Genomic DNA, 18,392 nt, shown 5'->3' on the forward strand with positions numbered 1-18,392 from the left:
GTAAGCAGCGTCTCTCTTGAGATGTATTGACCTTTTCCAGCTACACAAATTCTGGTTTGTCCTGTCTAGTGAACAGTGGATTCAGATCTGATGGTGCTCCTTACTTAGATGACTCCGTAGCAGGAAAGGATGTTGTAAGCTGCTGAATCAAGTTCTGTTCATGGCTGAATGATGCAGAAAATCTGGATTCTTAATATGACTTTCCAAACCAATAAGCAAGGAATTTCTGAGGCTTGCAGCATGTGCATTGTACTTGAAAGAACAGTCCTGCAGAACAAAGTGAAAAGTGTGCCTGTCCCTTCTGGCCCTCTCTGCATGCATATTTGCATTTTATCCCAAATCATCTGAGATTTGGTGTTTGTCTCTTAACTGACAGCCCCTAACAAAGCCTATGGCTACCTCTCAATTGCCTTCTATTAATCAACTAAAAGGTAAAGCACATTTTAAAATATCTCCTTATCCTGTCACAGAACTTCCGTTTCTTTATCTGCCCTAGCACTGTCCTTGATGTTGAACTTTCTTTGTTTTCCTGCAGCTTCTGAACCTGGATAATCACCACCTCCACAGGCCCATGGGATCCCTCTTGCTAAATCTTTTTACGTGTTCTCTCCCCTTTTCTCTCTAATCTTCCCAAATTGCCACTCCCAGTTCCATGGGGCACACAATACTCTTTCTCACACGCAGGAAACATGAAACCCAGCTAATCAGCTCCACTGGCTCCAGTTTTGTGGGAATTTGAATTGCCTGTTACCAACCTCTGTGTGAAGTGGGTTAACCCTTTTAGACTGTCCTTGCCACCCCCTGCTTACTCGGATTCCCTCCCGTCCCTTCCTCTCTGCCATTCTCATTTAGCAGTAGCTGACCCTTGCAGAAAATCTCATCTCCTGAAGTTCTTCACTGTATCTTGCTGTAACTTACCAATGAATTCTTAAACTGAGTTGAAAATCTTTTTCTTCCTTTTCGCTTTAGTCTGTCCCTCCATCATTTTGTCTTTAACTCAAAAGCACCTAATAGACATTACTGGTATAAAAATCATTATTCACAGCAGCTCTGTTAGCTTCTTATAGACTGCTGAAAATACACCATCTCAGTCACCAGGAAGCCTCGCTACAAAGAGCAAGTTACGGCAAGACACAGTAAGACAGAACATAGTTAAACTTCCCTCACAAATGCCTGCACGTTGAAGCCCTGGGGATATGATTCAAAGACGAGGTCACAAAACAAACAGAAACAGAAAACAACTCCAACAACAACCAGAACAATCCTGGAAATGATGTGACATTATTGAATGGAAAAGTGATTACATGAGCTCATCCATCTTAGGTGTTTCAAGAATATACCCATTTAAGAAAAATATACATTTAATTAACTGGGAGATCGAAATTAGCACAAACACAAAAACAACTTTTAATGGTAGATATATCGTTAGTCCTGTACTAGTTTGCTACGGCTGCAGTAAAAAGTACCACAAACTGAGTGACTTAATAGAAATTTATTGTCCCACAGATTTGGAGGCCGGAAGTAAAAAATCAAGGTGTCAGCAGGACTGGCCCCATCTGAGCCTGTGAGAGGAGAATCTGTCCCAGGCTCCCTCTTTGCCTTGTAGATGGGTGTCTTCTCCCTGTGCCTCTTCATATCATCTACTTTCTATGCATATTTCTGCATCCCAGTTTCCCCTTCTTATAAGGACACCAGTTGTATGAAATTAGGGTCCACCCTAATCGCCTCATTTTAACTGGATTACCTCCATAAAGACCCTATCTCTAAATAAGTTCTCATTCTGAGGTAATGGGGGTTAGGAATTCAACATATAAATTTAGAGGGGGATACAATTCAAACTATTATTAGTCCCCATGCTTCTGATTCAGGCTGGCTACCTACTTTGCAGAGCCCAGAGTAAGATAAAAATGTAGGGCCCTATCTGGAGCAGGGAAATCAATTCAATCTCCACTTCCTATGAGCCCACAAGGGATTGTAGCCTCTGTGCCAAAAAGTGCTGGACTCACACTCAGTACCTGGATTGGGGATAGGTGACAGGCTCCGCACCCAGTCCTCACCAGACAGGCCTGGTGCTGTCAGCCCAGTGGGGATAGCCGCTGCCTTGCTCCTCCCTGAGATGCCACTGGCCATCCACTAGCAGACACCCAGCCTCCTGTCCCCCAACCTGAACACAACCTGTTGGAACAGTGGATGGAGGGTAGGAGTGGGGAAGCGGCAGCTTAGAACCCATCCAGGGGATCTGGCGGGGCTGAGTAGGTGGTTGTGAAACAAGTGGGACTGAGCTTGAGCTGAGGTTTCTAGCTTCTGGCTCATTCTCTGTTGTCCCATGAACCTTCATGCCCAAAGCACAAATTCAGAGATTAAAATTATTAAGAATTGCAAGACCCAAAACCACAGAACATTAAACTCCAAGTGCAATATCCTGTTGAGCACGACACTCTATGTGTCTTCACTGGCCACATGCCCATGAACCCACCCTGTTCTTACTTGAACAAATCTAACACTGAAGACGAAAGACTTCGGAAAACTACAGAGCCCTTCTTTTATGGCAGAACTGCTTAAAGCTGAACAGTAACTGCCTTGGTTTCTCCATCTGCACAATGGGTGTAATAATAGCACTGGCTTCATAGGATCATGATAAGGATGACTTCAGTCACTATGATCACTCTATAAGTGTTAATAAAAGAAAAGCAAATCTAAATGTCAAACATGGATAGTGTCAAGTAAGACAATAATGCTTTTAGACAACCACTTTGAATTTCCTCTTATATTTTCATAATTGAAAAGGAAAGTTCTCAAGAGCAGAATGCCAAAAGCCAGAAATAGTAAAACTTTTTAATGTGCATATTTCTTTTTTATGCTAACAAGCTTTTTTTGTGTGTGTGTTTATTTTATTACCTGGGAGACTGAATATATTTTTAGGTTAGCCATTTACTTTTTTTAAATTAAGGTTTCATTTAAATTCCAGTTAGTTAACATAGAGAGTAACATTAGTTTCAGATGCGCAATATAGTGATTCAACACTTCCATACATCACCCAGCGCTCATCACAACCACTGCACTCCTTAATCCCTATCACCTATTTCATGCATTCCTCCACTCACCCCGCTTCTTCTGGTAACCATCAGTTTGTTCTCTATAGTTAAGAGTCTATTTCTTTGTTTGTCTTGCTCTTTTTTTCCCTTTATTCATTTGTTTAGTTTCTCAAATTCCACATATGAATGAAATCATACGGTATTTGTTTTTCCCTTACTGACTTATTTCACTTAGCATAGTAGCATATTTACTTGGAACTGTTGTAGTCTGGAAAGTATCATAAATTAAAAAATCATGTGGCCGCACATGAAAGCAGAAACCTCTTGTTTGTTTTGTTTAGCTCTGTATCACAGAACCCAATTTACAGAAATTTTAATAATATTCCTCCATTTTTCTTGACTGGCTTTATAAAATATTTTTCCCTGAATGACTTAATACAGTGTTTATAAGGCATTCTTTTGTTTGTTTCTTTTATGAACTGTATTTCCTTTCACTCTGAATAATTAAAGAAATATAATTTATGTTCCTAGCTTTGTATTGGAATATCTCCTAAAAGGCTTTCAAGGATAATTTCTAAAAGAAAGTGGAGGCAAGGGTCTATAAATGTCTCAACTATATTACTTTGATAGATTACATGAGGATTCATCACACAGGGATGAGTTTAGAAGAGACAAAGGAATCATTTCTTCAGAAAACTGGATATAAATAAGCAAATTGTTAGGTCAAGGAAGGGGAAATGAGGGGACAACTGAGCTCTCTGTGTGAGTTTACTGTTCTGGTCATTGGCTTAGAACCTGTATTGTGTGGTATCAGTTACTGTAACAACGCAACAATAGGAAGAAGTTAGAAACTTAATGAGAAAAAGTAAAGCACCAAGACAACTGGACGTCTATGCTGACTCTCAAAAGGAAAACAGGTAGTCAGAGAAGCTGGGATGAGAAAAGCATGAAGTGGAAGAGATTCTGAGAGATAATGATGAAAATGGGAGAAACAGAGTCCGGTGGTGGGAGTGATTGATGGCCGGGTAGGAAAGCTAAACCCGTCCCGGATCAGGCTTTCACTTAGATTCCACATCTCTAGATTAGGAGAATGGCTCATTGCCCAGGGGTGTAGGAATTGCCTAGAATGGTTTTTTTAAAAATCGCTAACTTTTCTGCTTTATGAAAATATTCACTCTTACATGTAGACGTACTGGTTTGGAAAAGGAGGAATTGCAGAGCACAAGAGGCTGGCTTCCCGTTCCCCCTGTCACAGAATCAAATCACATGTTCCCATCAAACAACAGGATAGAAAATGAACTATTTTATGAGGTCACAAGGCTATGGGGGAGGTGTCTTCTGCATTAGTGCTAGAGTGCCTGGTTCACATTCCCGTTTTTCTGGTTCCTATAGGTGCAAACTCTTTAACCTTCTTCATTGGCCAAGAAGTGTATGTATTAATAGTACCTACCTTATTGTGCTGAAGGTTCAGTGTGTTAATGTATGTAAAATAGCACAGTAATCATTCTTCAAATGTTAGGTACTATTAGGAGCAGTCAAGGGAGCCATTGTTACCTTTGTATAAGAAATGGAAGCTATGGGGAAATCTCAGGGTCACCGCGTCTCCCCACTGCTGTCTCCAGGTGGTGGCTCTCATCACCCTCCTTCAGAAACCTCTCCCACATGGCAATCAGTCTTCCCTTCCTCAACACTGGGGTGCACCATCCTGAACCTCTTCCTTAACTTCGCTATGACTTTGGTGCCAGCAGGCTCCGCGTTCTCCTCTCCACCTCAATGCCTTCAACTTCCGCACAGATGCCCTAACACTCCGGCCCAGCGTTTTCTCCACCACAGGTCATGGCTCATGAATGGGTCATGATATCAATGTAGTGTGTCATAACCCGTGTTACAAAATAAAGAATGGAACAGAGTAGATGAGTACCAGCACATCGTATTAGGTAATGGTATTTTTTAATCAAAACTTTTGTTTCACATGCATATGTCTGTACTGCTGTGGATACTGGGTTCCTCAACTTACTCTGCTCCAAGGACCTTCTTTCACCTGTTCCCCGCTTCAGTGACCACGATTACAACCACACCTTGGACCTGGTCACTACCAAGAAAGGATAACCACTGCCCCTCCTGTTCTGCGTTTGTCTACATTTCTCACATGTCTTTCACAAAGTTTATTGTTTTTAATTTTCTTCTTTTTTAAGCCATATATCTTGAATCCAAACTTTCTGCTTCTCAGTATTCCTGCTGTGACTGACTTAGCGCAGGTCATCAACGTCTTTCTTCATGAGCAGTCGCTTTAACCTCTCACATGGTCTCTTTGCTGCCCTCCATAACTACCCTCTTCAAGTCCCAAACTGACCATGGCATTCCTAAACTTAAAAGTGTGTTCCAGTTCCCTTCATGAGGCTCTTCTTAGCAGTACCCAATTCATGCCACCAGAATTTATTTTCCTTAAGCAGAGCCTCTAACCAAACTCTTCATTTCCTCATCTCTTACATGCATCCGAATATAGATCTGTCACAACTTCCTGTCCTGCCACAACCCTATTCTGGGGATCTACGCTATCACAGCCCCTAATGGAGCAGATCCGTGTGTGCACCTCACACCACTATTACAGCCTACCAGCCATGGGAAAGCCTCTAATTCAAGGGCAGAGTGCAGGGACTGGCCAGCATGCTATGACGAGTGTGGCCAGATTCCTCTCCTAGGAAATTAGGCAACTTTTTCAAGGAAGCTGTGGGAGCTACACATGAAAGTTCCTGCAAGTTGAAGCAGAAGAGACCAGTCCACAGAAAGAACCAAACAGGGACCAGCAAGGAGAGAGAGGAACAGAGAAAGTAGTTTCTTTATTTCAGTGGCCAGTTCTCATTCGCAGGAGGCCTGGCTGCACAGGAGAGCCTGTCCTTCGGTCCCCCTTGAGATCCTAGCACCCTATTATCCAGCCTCATGTTTGCCTGAGTGACTTTCTGTGGGCCCTCTTTCTTCCATCCAAAAGAGCTCGGACTAGAACTTTCAGCCTACTGCCCAACACATGATTCTGTGCCTTTGCACACTTTCTGTGCTTTCCGCCAGAATGCTCCATCTCCTTTTTCCCATGTGGCAACTACCTACTTATTTTTCAGGAAAATAAATGCCTTTTTTGTAGTCCCCAGCCCCTCAGGCCAGTGGAGCAGAACTTTAGAACTTTGCTCATTCCTTGTTATCTTAACATCTATTGCACTGTTTTGTAATTTTTGTTTCCATATCTGTCTCTGGACTCTCTGCCTCTTGAGGACATAGCCTACTCATATTTTTATCTCCCCAATCTGGGAGTGAGTAACAGATTTCATTGGTTCCCTATCCACACCACCGACCCTGGAGGTCATTCACCTGAGACAGTTCTCATATTTTCTGACTGACTCTTTGTGTCTCTGCCTCACAGTGCTCCACGCAGGCCAGAGACCAGATTGTGCCCCAGGAGGGACCCTCCATCAGGGAGAAATAGGAGTTGGTGGATGAATACCTCTGTTTCCTGCCCCTTGGTGGGCCCACTGTGCTCTCCACAGTCACTGAGAAGGGCTCCTGTGAAATTGAGCCCCTTCCCTGCCTCCTTTCCTCACTCTTTCATTGTGTCTGCTAGAATCACCTCCCAAATAAATACATGTCTCAGGGATTTCTTGTGGGTGAACCCAGACCAAGTAGGGAGATAAGGCACATAGTGCTCAACAGATAGTGAATCAACGGCTGAGGCCTCCAGCCCCTCCCCCTCTTCCCATTGGCACAGGATTTCAAGAGATGACCCTACCCCTCTACTTCAGTTCACTGTCTTCTAGACAGGCCCCCATGGTCATGCACTTTGACCTCAGGATCATCAGCACCCCCACTTCCCTTGGTCACTGGTCATTCAGAAAAGCCTACTCTGACTGTTCTGAAGGACTAACACAGCCATGGGCTCCCTCTTCCAGTCCTGCCCCTGGGAAAATAAGTACTGCTGAGCAAAGTCTCTTGTTATTGGGTGGGATGAGAGCATTTCACATCATTTTCAGCTCTCAACATAGCTTTAAAATTCTTTCATTGCCCCCTGTTCATTTCCTTTAGCAACCTCTACAGAGACTATGTCCACCTTTCCCCAGGTGCCTACTCCCATCTTCATTCTCCCACCTGCCCTCCCAGTGTTAGGGGTCCTTGAGTGAGTGAAGTTACCATGTTGCAGCACTTGCTAGAAGAGGTCAGATTGCAGAATCACAGTGAGGCCTGTGTGATAGCCAACGAGAGGTGGGAGACAAGCTGCCGATGTGCCAAGTACAATGCCGTGCACAGGGCAGGATATGATTGTTAAAGGCCTGTCAGCCTGTCAAAATGGTCTGGATTGGCCAGAGGAAGATGGTGCTGTGGTTATACTGAAACAAAAGGACAACACCTGAGTAAGTAGTATTATTCCCTCCATTTTTATATACGAGAAAACTGAGGCACAGAGAGGTGAAGTAACTTGTCCAAGGTAACACAGCTGGTAAATGGTAGAGACAGGATTTGGACCCATACAGTCTGGCTCAGAGACCATGAACTGAACTATTATATGACATTAAAATGATTGATAAATGAAAAGTCAGCACAAAAGCATCCATCATCTGCCTCCCAATACATAATGAAACAACTCAGATGAAAAAGTACTATATGTGTAATCTGCCTTGCATTATTACATATCCCTTATTAGTGAGTATAAAGCTGAAATGCATGCATATTTCTTCTGGCTGCTCTGTGGATACCAATCACGGCTAAAAGTAAGTCACTGTGGTTGGTGCACATGTGGAACACCCCCAAAACATGGTCAAAAACCTGTGTAAAAGCTGTACCTCAGCTTCCACATTTGAAAAATGGATGTCTGGAGTAGACAATGTCTCAGGTCCCTTCCAATGCTAAGATTTGGTTTTTCCATCTTGAGATAGACAGGAAAAACCTGATTTCAAACCCATCTAGATTATACTTAAAATTTCACTGATGTGGGTGATGGAAGTCAGGGAGGGGAGCCTGTGCAAGGATTGGCACATTCAATGTCACACAGTCTCCAATGCCACACATTCAGTGAACACCAGTAACAGCATTTTCATACCTGAATAATCTCTCTGCCAACTATGTCAGATTTTCAGATTTGCAAATTGTCACTTGGAATGTACAGGAGATAGCAGATGGTTTTAACTTCAGAGTGTCCTTGACCACTGAGAAGAAGGCACTGATTAGAAACTATCTCAGGCCAGGATTTGGGTCTGCTACATATAGTAGGGATAAGCTCATTAGTGCTAACCCTGCCTCAGAGGCTCACCGGTGCATTTTCTGTGTGGCTTGGGTGCAGCTTCTGTCCTATGGGCTGCTGCCCTGTTCTCGATACCTAGCGCTCAGGCACATTTTAAAATGTAGAGGAATAAGCACTGTTTGGTCAACTCTTAGTGAAGATGGACCCTACCAGGGGGTCAAATGTACATCCACAGGACTCTTTTTTTTCTTTTCTTTTTTCTTTTCTTTTCTTCTTTTTCTCTCTCCCTCCCTCCCTCCTTTCTTTCCTTCCTTCCTCCCTCCTCCCTCCCTCCTTTTTCTTTCTTTCTTTCTTTCTTTCTTTCTTTCTTTCTTTCTTTCTTTCTTTCTTTTTCCCTTTCCTTCTTTCTTTCTCTCTTTTTTTCTTTTTTGGGTATCTGCTCAATTAGAATTAGCACTGGAAGGGACCTGAGACATTGTCTACTCCATTGTCTACTCCCCTTTCTTTCTTCTTTTTAAGATTTTATTTTTTTTATTTGACAGAGAGAGAGAGGGAGAGCACAAGCAAGGGGAGCAGCAGGCAGAGGGAGAGGGAGAAGCAGACTCCCTGCTGAGCAGGGAGCCTCATGTGGGACTCTAACCCAGGACCCTGGGATCATGACCTGAGCTGAAGGCAGATGCTTAACCAACTGGGCCACCCAGGTGCCCCCACAGGACCGTTTGTATTGAATTTACCAAGAAGGTTAAGAGGTCTCTGATCTTTGGCCATTTTAGAATAAGAATTACTCAACCTGTCCCGGATAAAGCCTTGTGGGAGTGCTAGAGAATACAGTCCAGAAAAGATTACCTAAAAAATGTAGGCATAGTATGTTGAGAAAGAAAACAATGAACGCAGGCATGGATCACACCCTGTTTTACCTCTTCTTTCCAAACTTATCCGCAAAGGCAGAGAGGACAGAGGCTGCCTGGAGGTTCCTGCTGGTTTATTTGCCCCCTGCCTCCCTTCTCCTTTCACAGAGGGGCTTTCAGTTTTGGACACTGGCCTCTTTGCCTTAAGAAGCCCCCATGCAGTTAGTTATTCTCCGCTGTGGACCCCTTTTATGAGTCTTCTGCGCACTGGGTGCTGAATAAATGGTGACTTGATCCATGTGTGCACATGGGCTGCGGGGGTGAGTTTGAGGGAACTCTGGCTCACAGGTGTGCCAGATGCCTTAGGAACGATCTCATTTACTCCTCCGTGGGCCTCTGGATATCACACACCCCATTTCTCTGATGAGAGAAAGTGAGAGGCAAAGAGGATTATTTGCTCCAGCTTGCATAGTTCGTGGCCTATAGAGGCTCCATGCCCCCATTTGGTCTGCAAGGTATTAATAGAAAAGATTAAATATTCTTTCCCGAAGGAGCAGAGGGATGGAAGCCCGGCTTGGGGCCACTGGGCAAGTGGCGGCACACATGCAGGTTTGCTTTGGGAGGGGACGAAATGGGACATCTTTTTGCAGTCATTTATCGGAGAGTTGATCCTCCCAAATAAACAACTCTCAGGTGGCTACATTTTGAAACGTCTCCTATCTTTATGTGCCCGGCTTGTCCCGGGCCACAGCTCGGTCAAGTTTTGCTTTGGAACCCGGGCCGGGCCCTGGACGCGCCGCCCGCGGACGCCTGGACGGTGCAGGACTGGAGGAGAAGGTTGGGGGGCAGGAAGAGCGGGGTGCAAGGCCCGTCCCGGTGCAGGACTGGCCCATCCGCCGGCCTTCGCGGGACTACCGAGACGCGGCCATCATATAAATACGGTCGCCTTAGCTGCTTACCCCTCCCCGCCCTCAGCTTCACCCGTTCCTCCTCTGCCGTAACCACCCCCGACCCCGATGTGCCGATCTGGTCTCTTCGTCCGGGGGACACTCACCCTGCCACTCGAGGACCGACTCGGGGTTAAGCGCGGTCACCGCGCCCTCGGCCAAGCTCCGTGGCGCCCCCAGCAGAAGCAGCAGGGTCAGCGACCGCAGCAACAGCATCGCTAACCATTGGGCTCGCCGCGCGCCCGGGAGACCGTCGCGGGGGGGCCAGCGCCAAAGCCCCAGCGCGGGACCGCGGGGCTGGAGGCGGGACCGCAGCCCCCTCGGTGCTCCACGCCTCCCCGGGCCTCGCCACCCCAGCCTCCCGGAGGCCCACTCCGTCGTCCCTGTCACCACAGTGTGCGGACACTCGGGGCTCTGGGCTGGAGACAGGGAAGTTGCGGAGGTTTTCCCCGCCCTACTCACTCCGGCTTCGAGAAGGAGGAGGAAGAGGCGGTGGACCATCTGCCCTTCCCAGAAATTCCTGCCTTTGGGGTGGGGAGAGAGGAGGGGTGAGGCTACCCGGTGCAAGCTCCTCCTGCTTCCAGTCCCCTCTCTCCTTCCTCGGGGAGGCCGACAGGAGTTGGGGGTGAGCAAGTTAGAATCTCTGGGCAGGAAGTCTGACATCTGAGTTTGCAAACCAGCCGGATTCTGGTAAACACTGCAGATTTGGCAGCAAGCAGCTTAGAGTAGACGGAGCTGCTCTGTGAACCCAGGCGCTTTGGGAGTACTCTGGATCTCCCCTCCCCTGGAATATGGACCATGGAGATCCGTGGGGGTGCGCCAGGGTCCTTCCTCAAAGTACCCCCAAGGTTCTTCCATTGTTGAGCTCCTTTTCTTTTTTAAATGCCATCTCCCCACTTTCCATCTCCGTGAATCCCCCTAGCCTAGCAAAATAACTGGGTTAACCCACTTTACAGCTGTTATTCCACTTTATAGCTGAGAAAAGCCATCTGGAAAGGCAAAATTATTTGCTCTAGGTCACTCCTTAATCTAGTAAAAGTTACTCCCTAAACTAGTAAGGAGGAAAAGACTAGAATGTAGTTCTTCTAACTGTAGTCCTTCAAATAACCAGCAGAACACTAGAAACATTTAATATTCATGAGAACAGCTAACATAAGACCTTTCCAAAATAGGACCTTGACTTTAGTCATTAAAACATGATAGGGGGAAAGGGAGCTTAAAAAAGGAAGATGGTGGGATCTTGGAGGACCTTTCTCAGCTGCTTATTGGCCATGATCAAATCAACGTTTTTGAGTAACAGCGTCTGCTATAGACTGAATTGCACCCTCCTCCCCCAGTTCATATGTTGAAGCCCCAAACCTCAATGTGATTGTATTTGGAGATAGGGCTTTAGGTTACATTTAATAAAGTCTTATGGGTGGGGTCCTAGATAGGATCAGTGGCCTTAGAAGAAGAGGGAGAGAGAGAGATCTCTCCACCTGTAGTCACTGGGGAAAAGCCACATGAGGACACAGCAAGAAGGTGACCATATGCAAGCCAAGAAGAGAGCTCTCATCAAAAACTGAAACTTTGGGCCTTGAACTTGGACTTGCTAGCTTCCAGAACAGTGAGAAATAAATTTCTCTTGTTTAAACCACCCAATGTACAACATGTTCTTATGGCAGCTCACCCAGACTAATACACTGTTTTAGCCTGGTTCCCCAGACAGTAGAACGTAGGATGAGATCCCTGGCAGGAAATGGGATTGAAGACCAGAGTGAAATAGGGAAGAAGGGAAAGCCACTGCCTTGGCCACTGCAGTAGCCACATGTGTTCAGTCCTGCAGGAACCTCAGAAGACCTCAGAACAGTCTGTCCTGAGGAAAAGAGGAAAGCATTTATGTATGGGTTTACCATTCTTGCTGGTTAAGATGCTCCTAGGGTTACTAACTCCTCTGCACATTTCCATGGCAGTGGTGAGCTTTAAGCATGGTCCTATGCCTTGGCATCTAAGAGGCCCAAGGGGCAGACAGCAACAGGTGCATGGCATGGCTAGAAGTGAGGTGCTGTCAGATTGCCCTAGATGGAAGCTGGGGGAAGCCTGTGCAGGGCTGGCTGCTGCAGAGGCTGCTGGAATAAGAAGTGAGACTGAGAGGATCTGAGAGTTTCCAGTGTGTGTATTGAGTCAATAGCATATCATTAGATGTAGAAGTTAGCATCTTTGCCTGAAAACATGCAGAAAGGAGACGCCTTTAGCATACTGACTATAGAGACTGCAGTCATGAAGTATTTCTCCTGTGGCCTCAGATCTACATTGTACGCTATGGGAATATCTCCAAAGTAGGTGATTCAGGCCTGAGTGTTCTGGCATCTACTACAGCAGTCAAGTGCAATCCACATGTATAATCAGGTAGCAAAGTGTAATAGTGTTGTCAATCTTTGGTGAAGGGCAGTGCAGGGAGAGTAAAAGGGGAAAAGATCAGGAGGAGCTAGAGTGATTGTGCAGTGTTAGATTTATTCAGAAAGGGTAGAGGAAGAGGCTGTGCTAGGATGGGAAGAAGCTGTGAGAAAAAATACAAAGTATTGAGTGAGAAATGCTTGTATAAGCAACAGCCAGTAGATGGGCCTGCCTGGGCCAAAGGGAAGCTATTGGGGAACCCTGGCAAATGAGGTCAGTCACTGGGACTTCGGGCTACCTCCCACAGGCTGTGGGATCCAGGTGAGACAGTCACCTGCCCTGAGCTTCAGTCGTACCCTCTGTATAATGAAAAAAAGAGGAAGTCTTCCTTGACCCAAAGCAGAGAATATTCCAAAGTAGCAGAGCTATGAATGTGAGCAGGATTAAAAGGGGAAACAAACCGTATTTCATCTAAGAGCAATTAGTGTAATGAAGAATGGTGATGACAGCTTCCTGGCCTACCAACACCACATTTCCTACTCAACAATTAGAAGACTCAGAAAAGAGCTAGTTTTTCATCTCTTCCTGAAGTATTGTGGCTTTGAGGTGAAAATCTGTGGCAAAGAGCTTTTTAGCCTTGGAGAAAATTATTCTTTCCCATACCTCGGTCTTGTGTGTGTGTTACATTCACGAGACAAGGTAGTATAATGGTTAAAAGAGGTGCTCTGCCACTTACCAGCAGGTTACTTAGCCTCCCTTAGCCTCAGTTTCCTTCTGTGTAAAACACAGATGGTAACATTTACTTTATAGTATTGCTGTATTAAATAAGTATGTGCAGTGCTTAGCAGAGTCTGGCATCCTAAGAGTGTTCATTTGCAGGAAGGCCAGTCCTGTTGTATTGTTGTCTGCTGACCCCAGCCAGGAATGGGGTGACTAGAGCTCTGTGCCTTCAGGCCTTTTCACATCTCTCCATTGCTCAGTGTATCATTTTGAATTAGACTTAGTTATCTGATTATATCTCCCACTTGAATGTGAGTTCCTTGGGGGACTGACTATATTTTCCTTCTATGTGACTCTGCAGGGCAGCATGATTCCTGGTACTTAGTAATTGTCAAAGAGTTTCTGCTGAATGAGTGAGTGAATGAAGGGAGGTAGGAATGAAGTTAAAAAGAATACAGTGTTTGGAGTCATTTGAAACTCAAGAAAAATATTAGAACCTGAGTTATGTTGAGTGAAAACAGTGGAGAAAATTCAGGGATTTAAAACTCACTTAAGGTATGTCTTACGGTGAGGGTCAAAATTAACAAATATTTTTTGAGCAGTCAATCAAGGTATCAGGGTCTCAGCAAGAAAGGGTGGGGCCCTGATTTATAGTGAAGATTTAATGAAAGAACTGTAAAGTATGGGCAGTGTGAAAGGAACCAAAACAGGATGGTGAAGATCTAGTTTCTAGCAAGTGCTGGAAGCTGTTATTGCTACACCTGGGATTAAAAGAACAAGGGCAGGGAGCACTCACAGGATCATTGTGAGAGCTATACTTGTGGGACAGAGAACATCCAACAGCACAGGACGGCAACTACTACCAAATTGAAGTTTGTCGCAGAGGAAGCTGAGAGAATAAATAGTCTGCTCTATCTTCTCCCTACCCTCTGTTCTTTTCCCATCAGACAAACCCAGCCAGGAATCAGTGGACAAGGAGCCCACAATGGTCAGCTTTCCAGAGCACAGAGCAAGGTGGAGAACTATGGACAATGATTCTGGAGAGTCAGGCAGAAACTACCCAATGTGAACACCTTCTGTCAATCTTTATCCTGGTGCAGAGGCTACAACAAAGAATAGGGCATGATGAGTCCTTCCCCATGACCACAAACTTTAGATTCTAGGGGAAGAAACAAACAGGTAACCAAATAATTATAATAGGATACAAGGCATCTTATGAGAATGTATCTGAAACTTGACAAGAACTTAGAAGGGCCACTCTTCGAGGCTTGAAGCTCTGAGAAGGCTTCTAAGAAAAAGTAGCATCTAAACTGGCACCTCAAATACTTAGCTGACCTCAAAAGATACAGTTAAGAAAATGAAAATGAAAACCACCAACTGGGACAAAATATTTGCAAATCGTGTATCTGATAAAGAACTTGTATCTGGAACATATAAAGAACCCTCAAACTCAATAACAAGAGAATAATTCAAATAACAAATAGGCAAAAGATTTGAACAGACACTTCACCCAAGAATATATTCAGATGGCAAATAAATACATGAAATTATTTACAAGACCATTAGGCATTAGGGAAATGCAAATTTAAACCACAGTGGTATATTACTATATACCTCTTAGAGAGGTTTAAATTAAAAAGGCTGACCATACTAACTGTCAGCAAGAATGAGGAGAACCTGGAACTCTTACTGCTGATAGGAATGTACAATGGTGTGATCACTTTGGAAAACAGTTTGGCAATCTTGAAAAGTTAAAAAATATGTAACTACTTAGTTTCCTAGAGCTGCCATAACTAGTACAACTAGTTGTACTAGTTGTACTAGCCACTAGGTGGTTAGTTGTACTAGCCACTAGCCACTAGGGTGGCTTAAAACAACAAGAATTATTCTCTCACAGTTTTTAAATTTTTTTTTATTTTTATTTTTTAAGATTTATTTATTTGAGAGACAGAGAGAGAGGTGGCAGAGGGACAGAGGGACAGAGGGAGAGGGAGAGAGAGAATCTCCAGCAGACTCCCTACTGAGTGAGGAGCCTGACTCGGGACTAGATCCCATGATGCTGAGATCACGACCTGAGCTGAAATCAAGAGTCAGGCTCTCAACTGAGTGAGCCACCCAGGCACCCCTCTCTCAGAGTTTTTTAGACTACAAGTCCAAAATCAAGGTGTTGGCAAGGTTGGTTGTTTTCTTGAGGCTCTGAGGGAGAATCTCTTTCATGCTTCTTTCTGGTGGCTGCTGGTAATCCTTGTCATACTTGGCTTGTAGCTGCAACACTGCAAAATCTACCTCCATTATCCCATTGCCTCCTTCCTTGTATATCTCTCTGTGTCTTCGTATGGACTTATAAGGACATCAGCCATTGGGTTTATAAAATTCTGGAAAATATAACCAATCTTTGGTGACGAAAAGAAGATTAGCGGTTGCCTGAAAATGGGAATGGAAATGGGGGGGGGGCGTTAGTGTGAGAGAATTAACTGAGCTAAAAGGGAATGGACAAATGTTCTAGACAGAAGAAATAGAAGCAAGAATGGACATAAAGTACTTGAGAAAATTTTGTAGCAGAGAGATTGAGTATTGAGGTGGGAGGTTCTGGAAACACAGGCTAAATAGGAAAGCTGGAGCTAGGTCCAAAATCATGTTAAAAACCTTTATGCTAAAGACCAATAGGAAACCATTAAGTGGTTTCACTGTGACCATATTTATGTGTTACATTTTAGAGAGAACATTCCTGCTGTAAAATGAAGAATGGATTAGACATGAGTGCTTTATAAGGATGAGGAGGCTGCTGTATGAGTTTGGACAAAGAGATGGCTTGTGATTGGACTAGAAAGGAGACAGTGGCAGATTGGGAGAAGTGAACACATGTTGCAAGATGTTTAAGAGGAAGAATCATCAAGACCAGGTGTATTAGAGAGAAAAAGTAATTGTCAAGAATGATGTCCCTTTTTTGGCATGGCCAATCTGATGGCTGCATCCACTGAGAAAAAAGTTTGGGGAAGGAGTAGGATTTCAGTTTGTGATATGTGAAGAGACTGATGGGACATCCAGGTGGAAATGTCCAGGGGGCAGTTGCATATATGTGTATTAAAGTCAGGAACAGGATGGGAGCATAAATTTGGAGATTTTCTGTGGTTGATAAAGCCATGGGAGTAGATGTGACTGTTGTAGATTGAGAGAGAAGAGAAGACACCTGAAAAGAATCAGAGGGAACAAGAACATTGAATGGACAGCTACAGAAGAGGACTGAGGAGGACTTAGGTATCTAGAAGCTGGGGAGGAGTGTTTCAAGGAGAGAGCCATCAACAGTTTCATATGCTCTGAAGAGGTCAAAGGGTTCAAGGACAGAGATGTGCACTGGATTTAGGACAGGGAGGTAAGTTATGACCTTAGAGAGAGTGCTTCTAGTGATTGAAGCCACAAGATGCATTAGTGGTTGGGGGCGACTTGGAGCAGAGCCACCCAGTGTAGAGTGTTCTTTCAAGCAGTTCGTGGTTGTTGGGAGAAGGAGAAATAGCTGCATAGGCTGTGTGTCCATGCTTGGGGATGAGAGCAAATGCGGTTGTTATTACTATCATTATGTTAGTTTTTAGGTGAGAGACTTGAGCACGTCTGAATGCTGATGAGAAGGATCCAGTAGAGAGGGAGAAGTCAAAGATACTTGCTACTGGAAAAGTCAGAGTGAGGTCCCTGAGAAGGCAGAAGTTTCTACAGCAAAAAGTGAAAGGATTCACTTTAGAAAGGAAGGCAATGCCTCCCCTTACAGCAGTAATGAAGGAAATAATGGTTGTAGACCCAGGTTAAGTCTGGACGCTGAGGGTAGAGAGTTCTCTCATTTGCTAGGTTCTAGTTTTTCTGTGAAGTAGCAAGGAAATTCATATGCTAAGAATGAGGACAGAGCTGGAGTCAGAGAAAGGAGGTGAGGTTAGTTCTGATGTCCACAGAGAGAGCTGCTGTGGAAATGTAGCTGGAAATCTGAGCATTGCCAGGGACCCAGATGTGGTCAAGGACCATGAATTTATAATGGGTCATGTATTTTCTTAACAATGCTCTCAACAGCCTAGGTACATGCAGGGAGAAGGGGGCCACTGAGCTTCATCTCAAGTGATGTTACCCAATCAAGATGTTACATACAAGGGAATTGAAGATGTTGACAGGAGAAAGGTTGATGATGGTGGTGGGGTCACACAGGACTTGGTGTCATGATCACAGAAGGGCAAGCGGAGGTATGCAGGAGGGAATCTGGGGTCAGACTCTTAGTCTCAGATTCTGGCTTTGTCACTCACTAGTTGTGTGATGGGTCACTTGCATGACCTTTACATGCCTTAGTTGCCTCGTTTGCACAATTAGCATAAAAAGTAGTACCGTATCACTGGCTTCTTAAGAGATTACCTGAGTTAAAACCTGGAAAGTGCTTAGAACAATGATGGGCACATAGTATATACTCAGCAAAGTGGTTTTTATTATTAATTATTGTTACTTGAAACAAATAAAAGATATTTTGGGACAAAGAATGAGTATTAATATGGTTTCTTGCTGGGTTGAAAGAAAAGCCATACTCTCATCCTTCTTTCTTCTTAGTAGCTGTCTTCTATGGGGTGTTTGCTAGGTGCCAGGCTTTGCTCATGGTGTAGTAGTTGAAAGGTCACATTGCCTAAGTGGGAATCTGCTTTGTGACTATGCCAAGTCCTTGCACTGTACCCAGCCTCTGTTTCCTTTCTGTAAAATGGAATAGTAAGAGTATCCACTCCATTCATAGGCTGTGGGTACATGCTTGGGGATGAGAGCAAATGTGGTTGTTTTTGTTATCATTATGTTAGTTTTTAGGTGCCAGGCACAACTGGGCCTCCAGAAATAGAGCCACAGGCATTTTCCATAATATGTGGAAAGCACCTATAATCTGGCAAATAGTGAATCCTCATGATGTAACTACAATTATTAGGTAATACCCACAACAGTTACATCATGAAGTAGATATTATTGCAGTCATTATATATGGATGAGGACCCTGAGAGAGCTTAAGTGACTTATTGCTAAAGCCCTACCCTGAGCTACCCATTAACTTCATGTGATAAGCTATCTCATTAAGAGGAAACTGTACTGTGGATAAAAGGGAATGTTGGTTTATATAAGACAGAACTTTTCTAACCTATTTAATGTCTATTTTTAGTAGCCGTCCCCCAGCCATTTATTAATGTCTTCTGGATGTGTTCAAAACATCACTTTATGTTGTGATCTAGCAACA

The 18,392-nt window shown here is 44.3% G+C and overlaps 1 protein-coding gene across 1 annotated transcript in view; it reads right to left on the reverse strand.

Moving 5' to 3' along the window:
* The window catches only part of PLA2R1 (phospholipase A2 receptor 1), a 112,123-nt gene extending 101,482 nt beyond the window's left edge, over positions 1-10,641 (reverse strand). The window contains 1 exon segment of the mRNA XM_045781034.2: positions 10,162-10,641. Within this exon segment, the coding sequence (XP_045636990.2) occupies positions 10,162-10,555 (394 nt within the window). The 5' untranslated portion in view covers positions 10,556-10,641.
* Positions 10,642-18,392: the final 7,751 nt, after the last annotated feature.

Source organism: Ursus americanus, chromosome 1, assembly GCF_024610735.1.
Source record: "Ursus americanus isolate L20-20 chromosome 1, mUrsAme1.1.p, whole genome shotgun sequence".
Lineage (NCBI taxonomy): Eukaryota > Metazoa > Chordata > Mammalia > Carnivora > Ursidae > Ursus > Ursus americanus.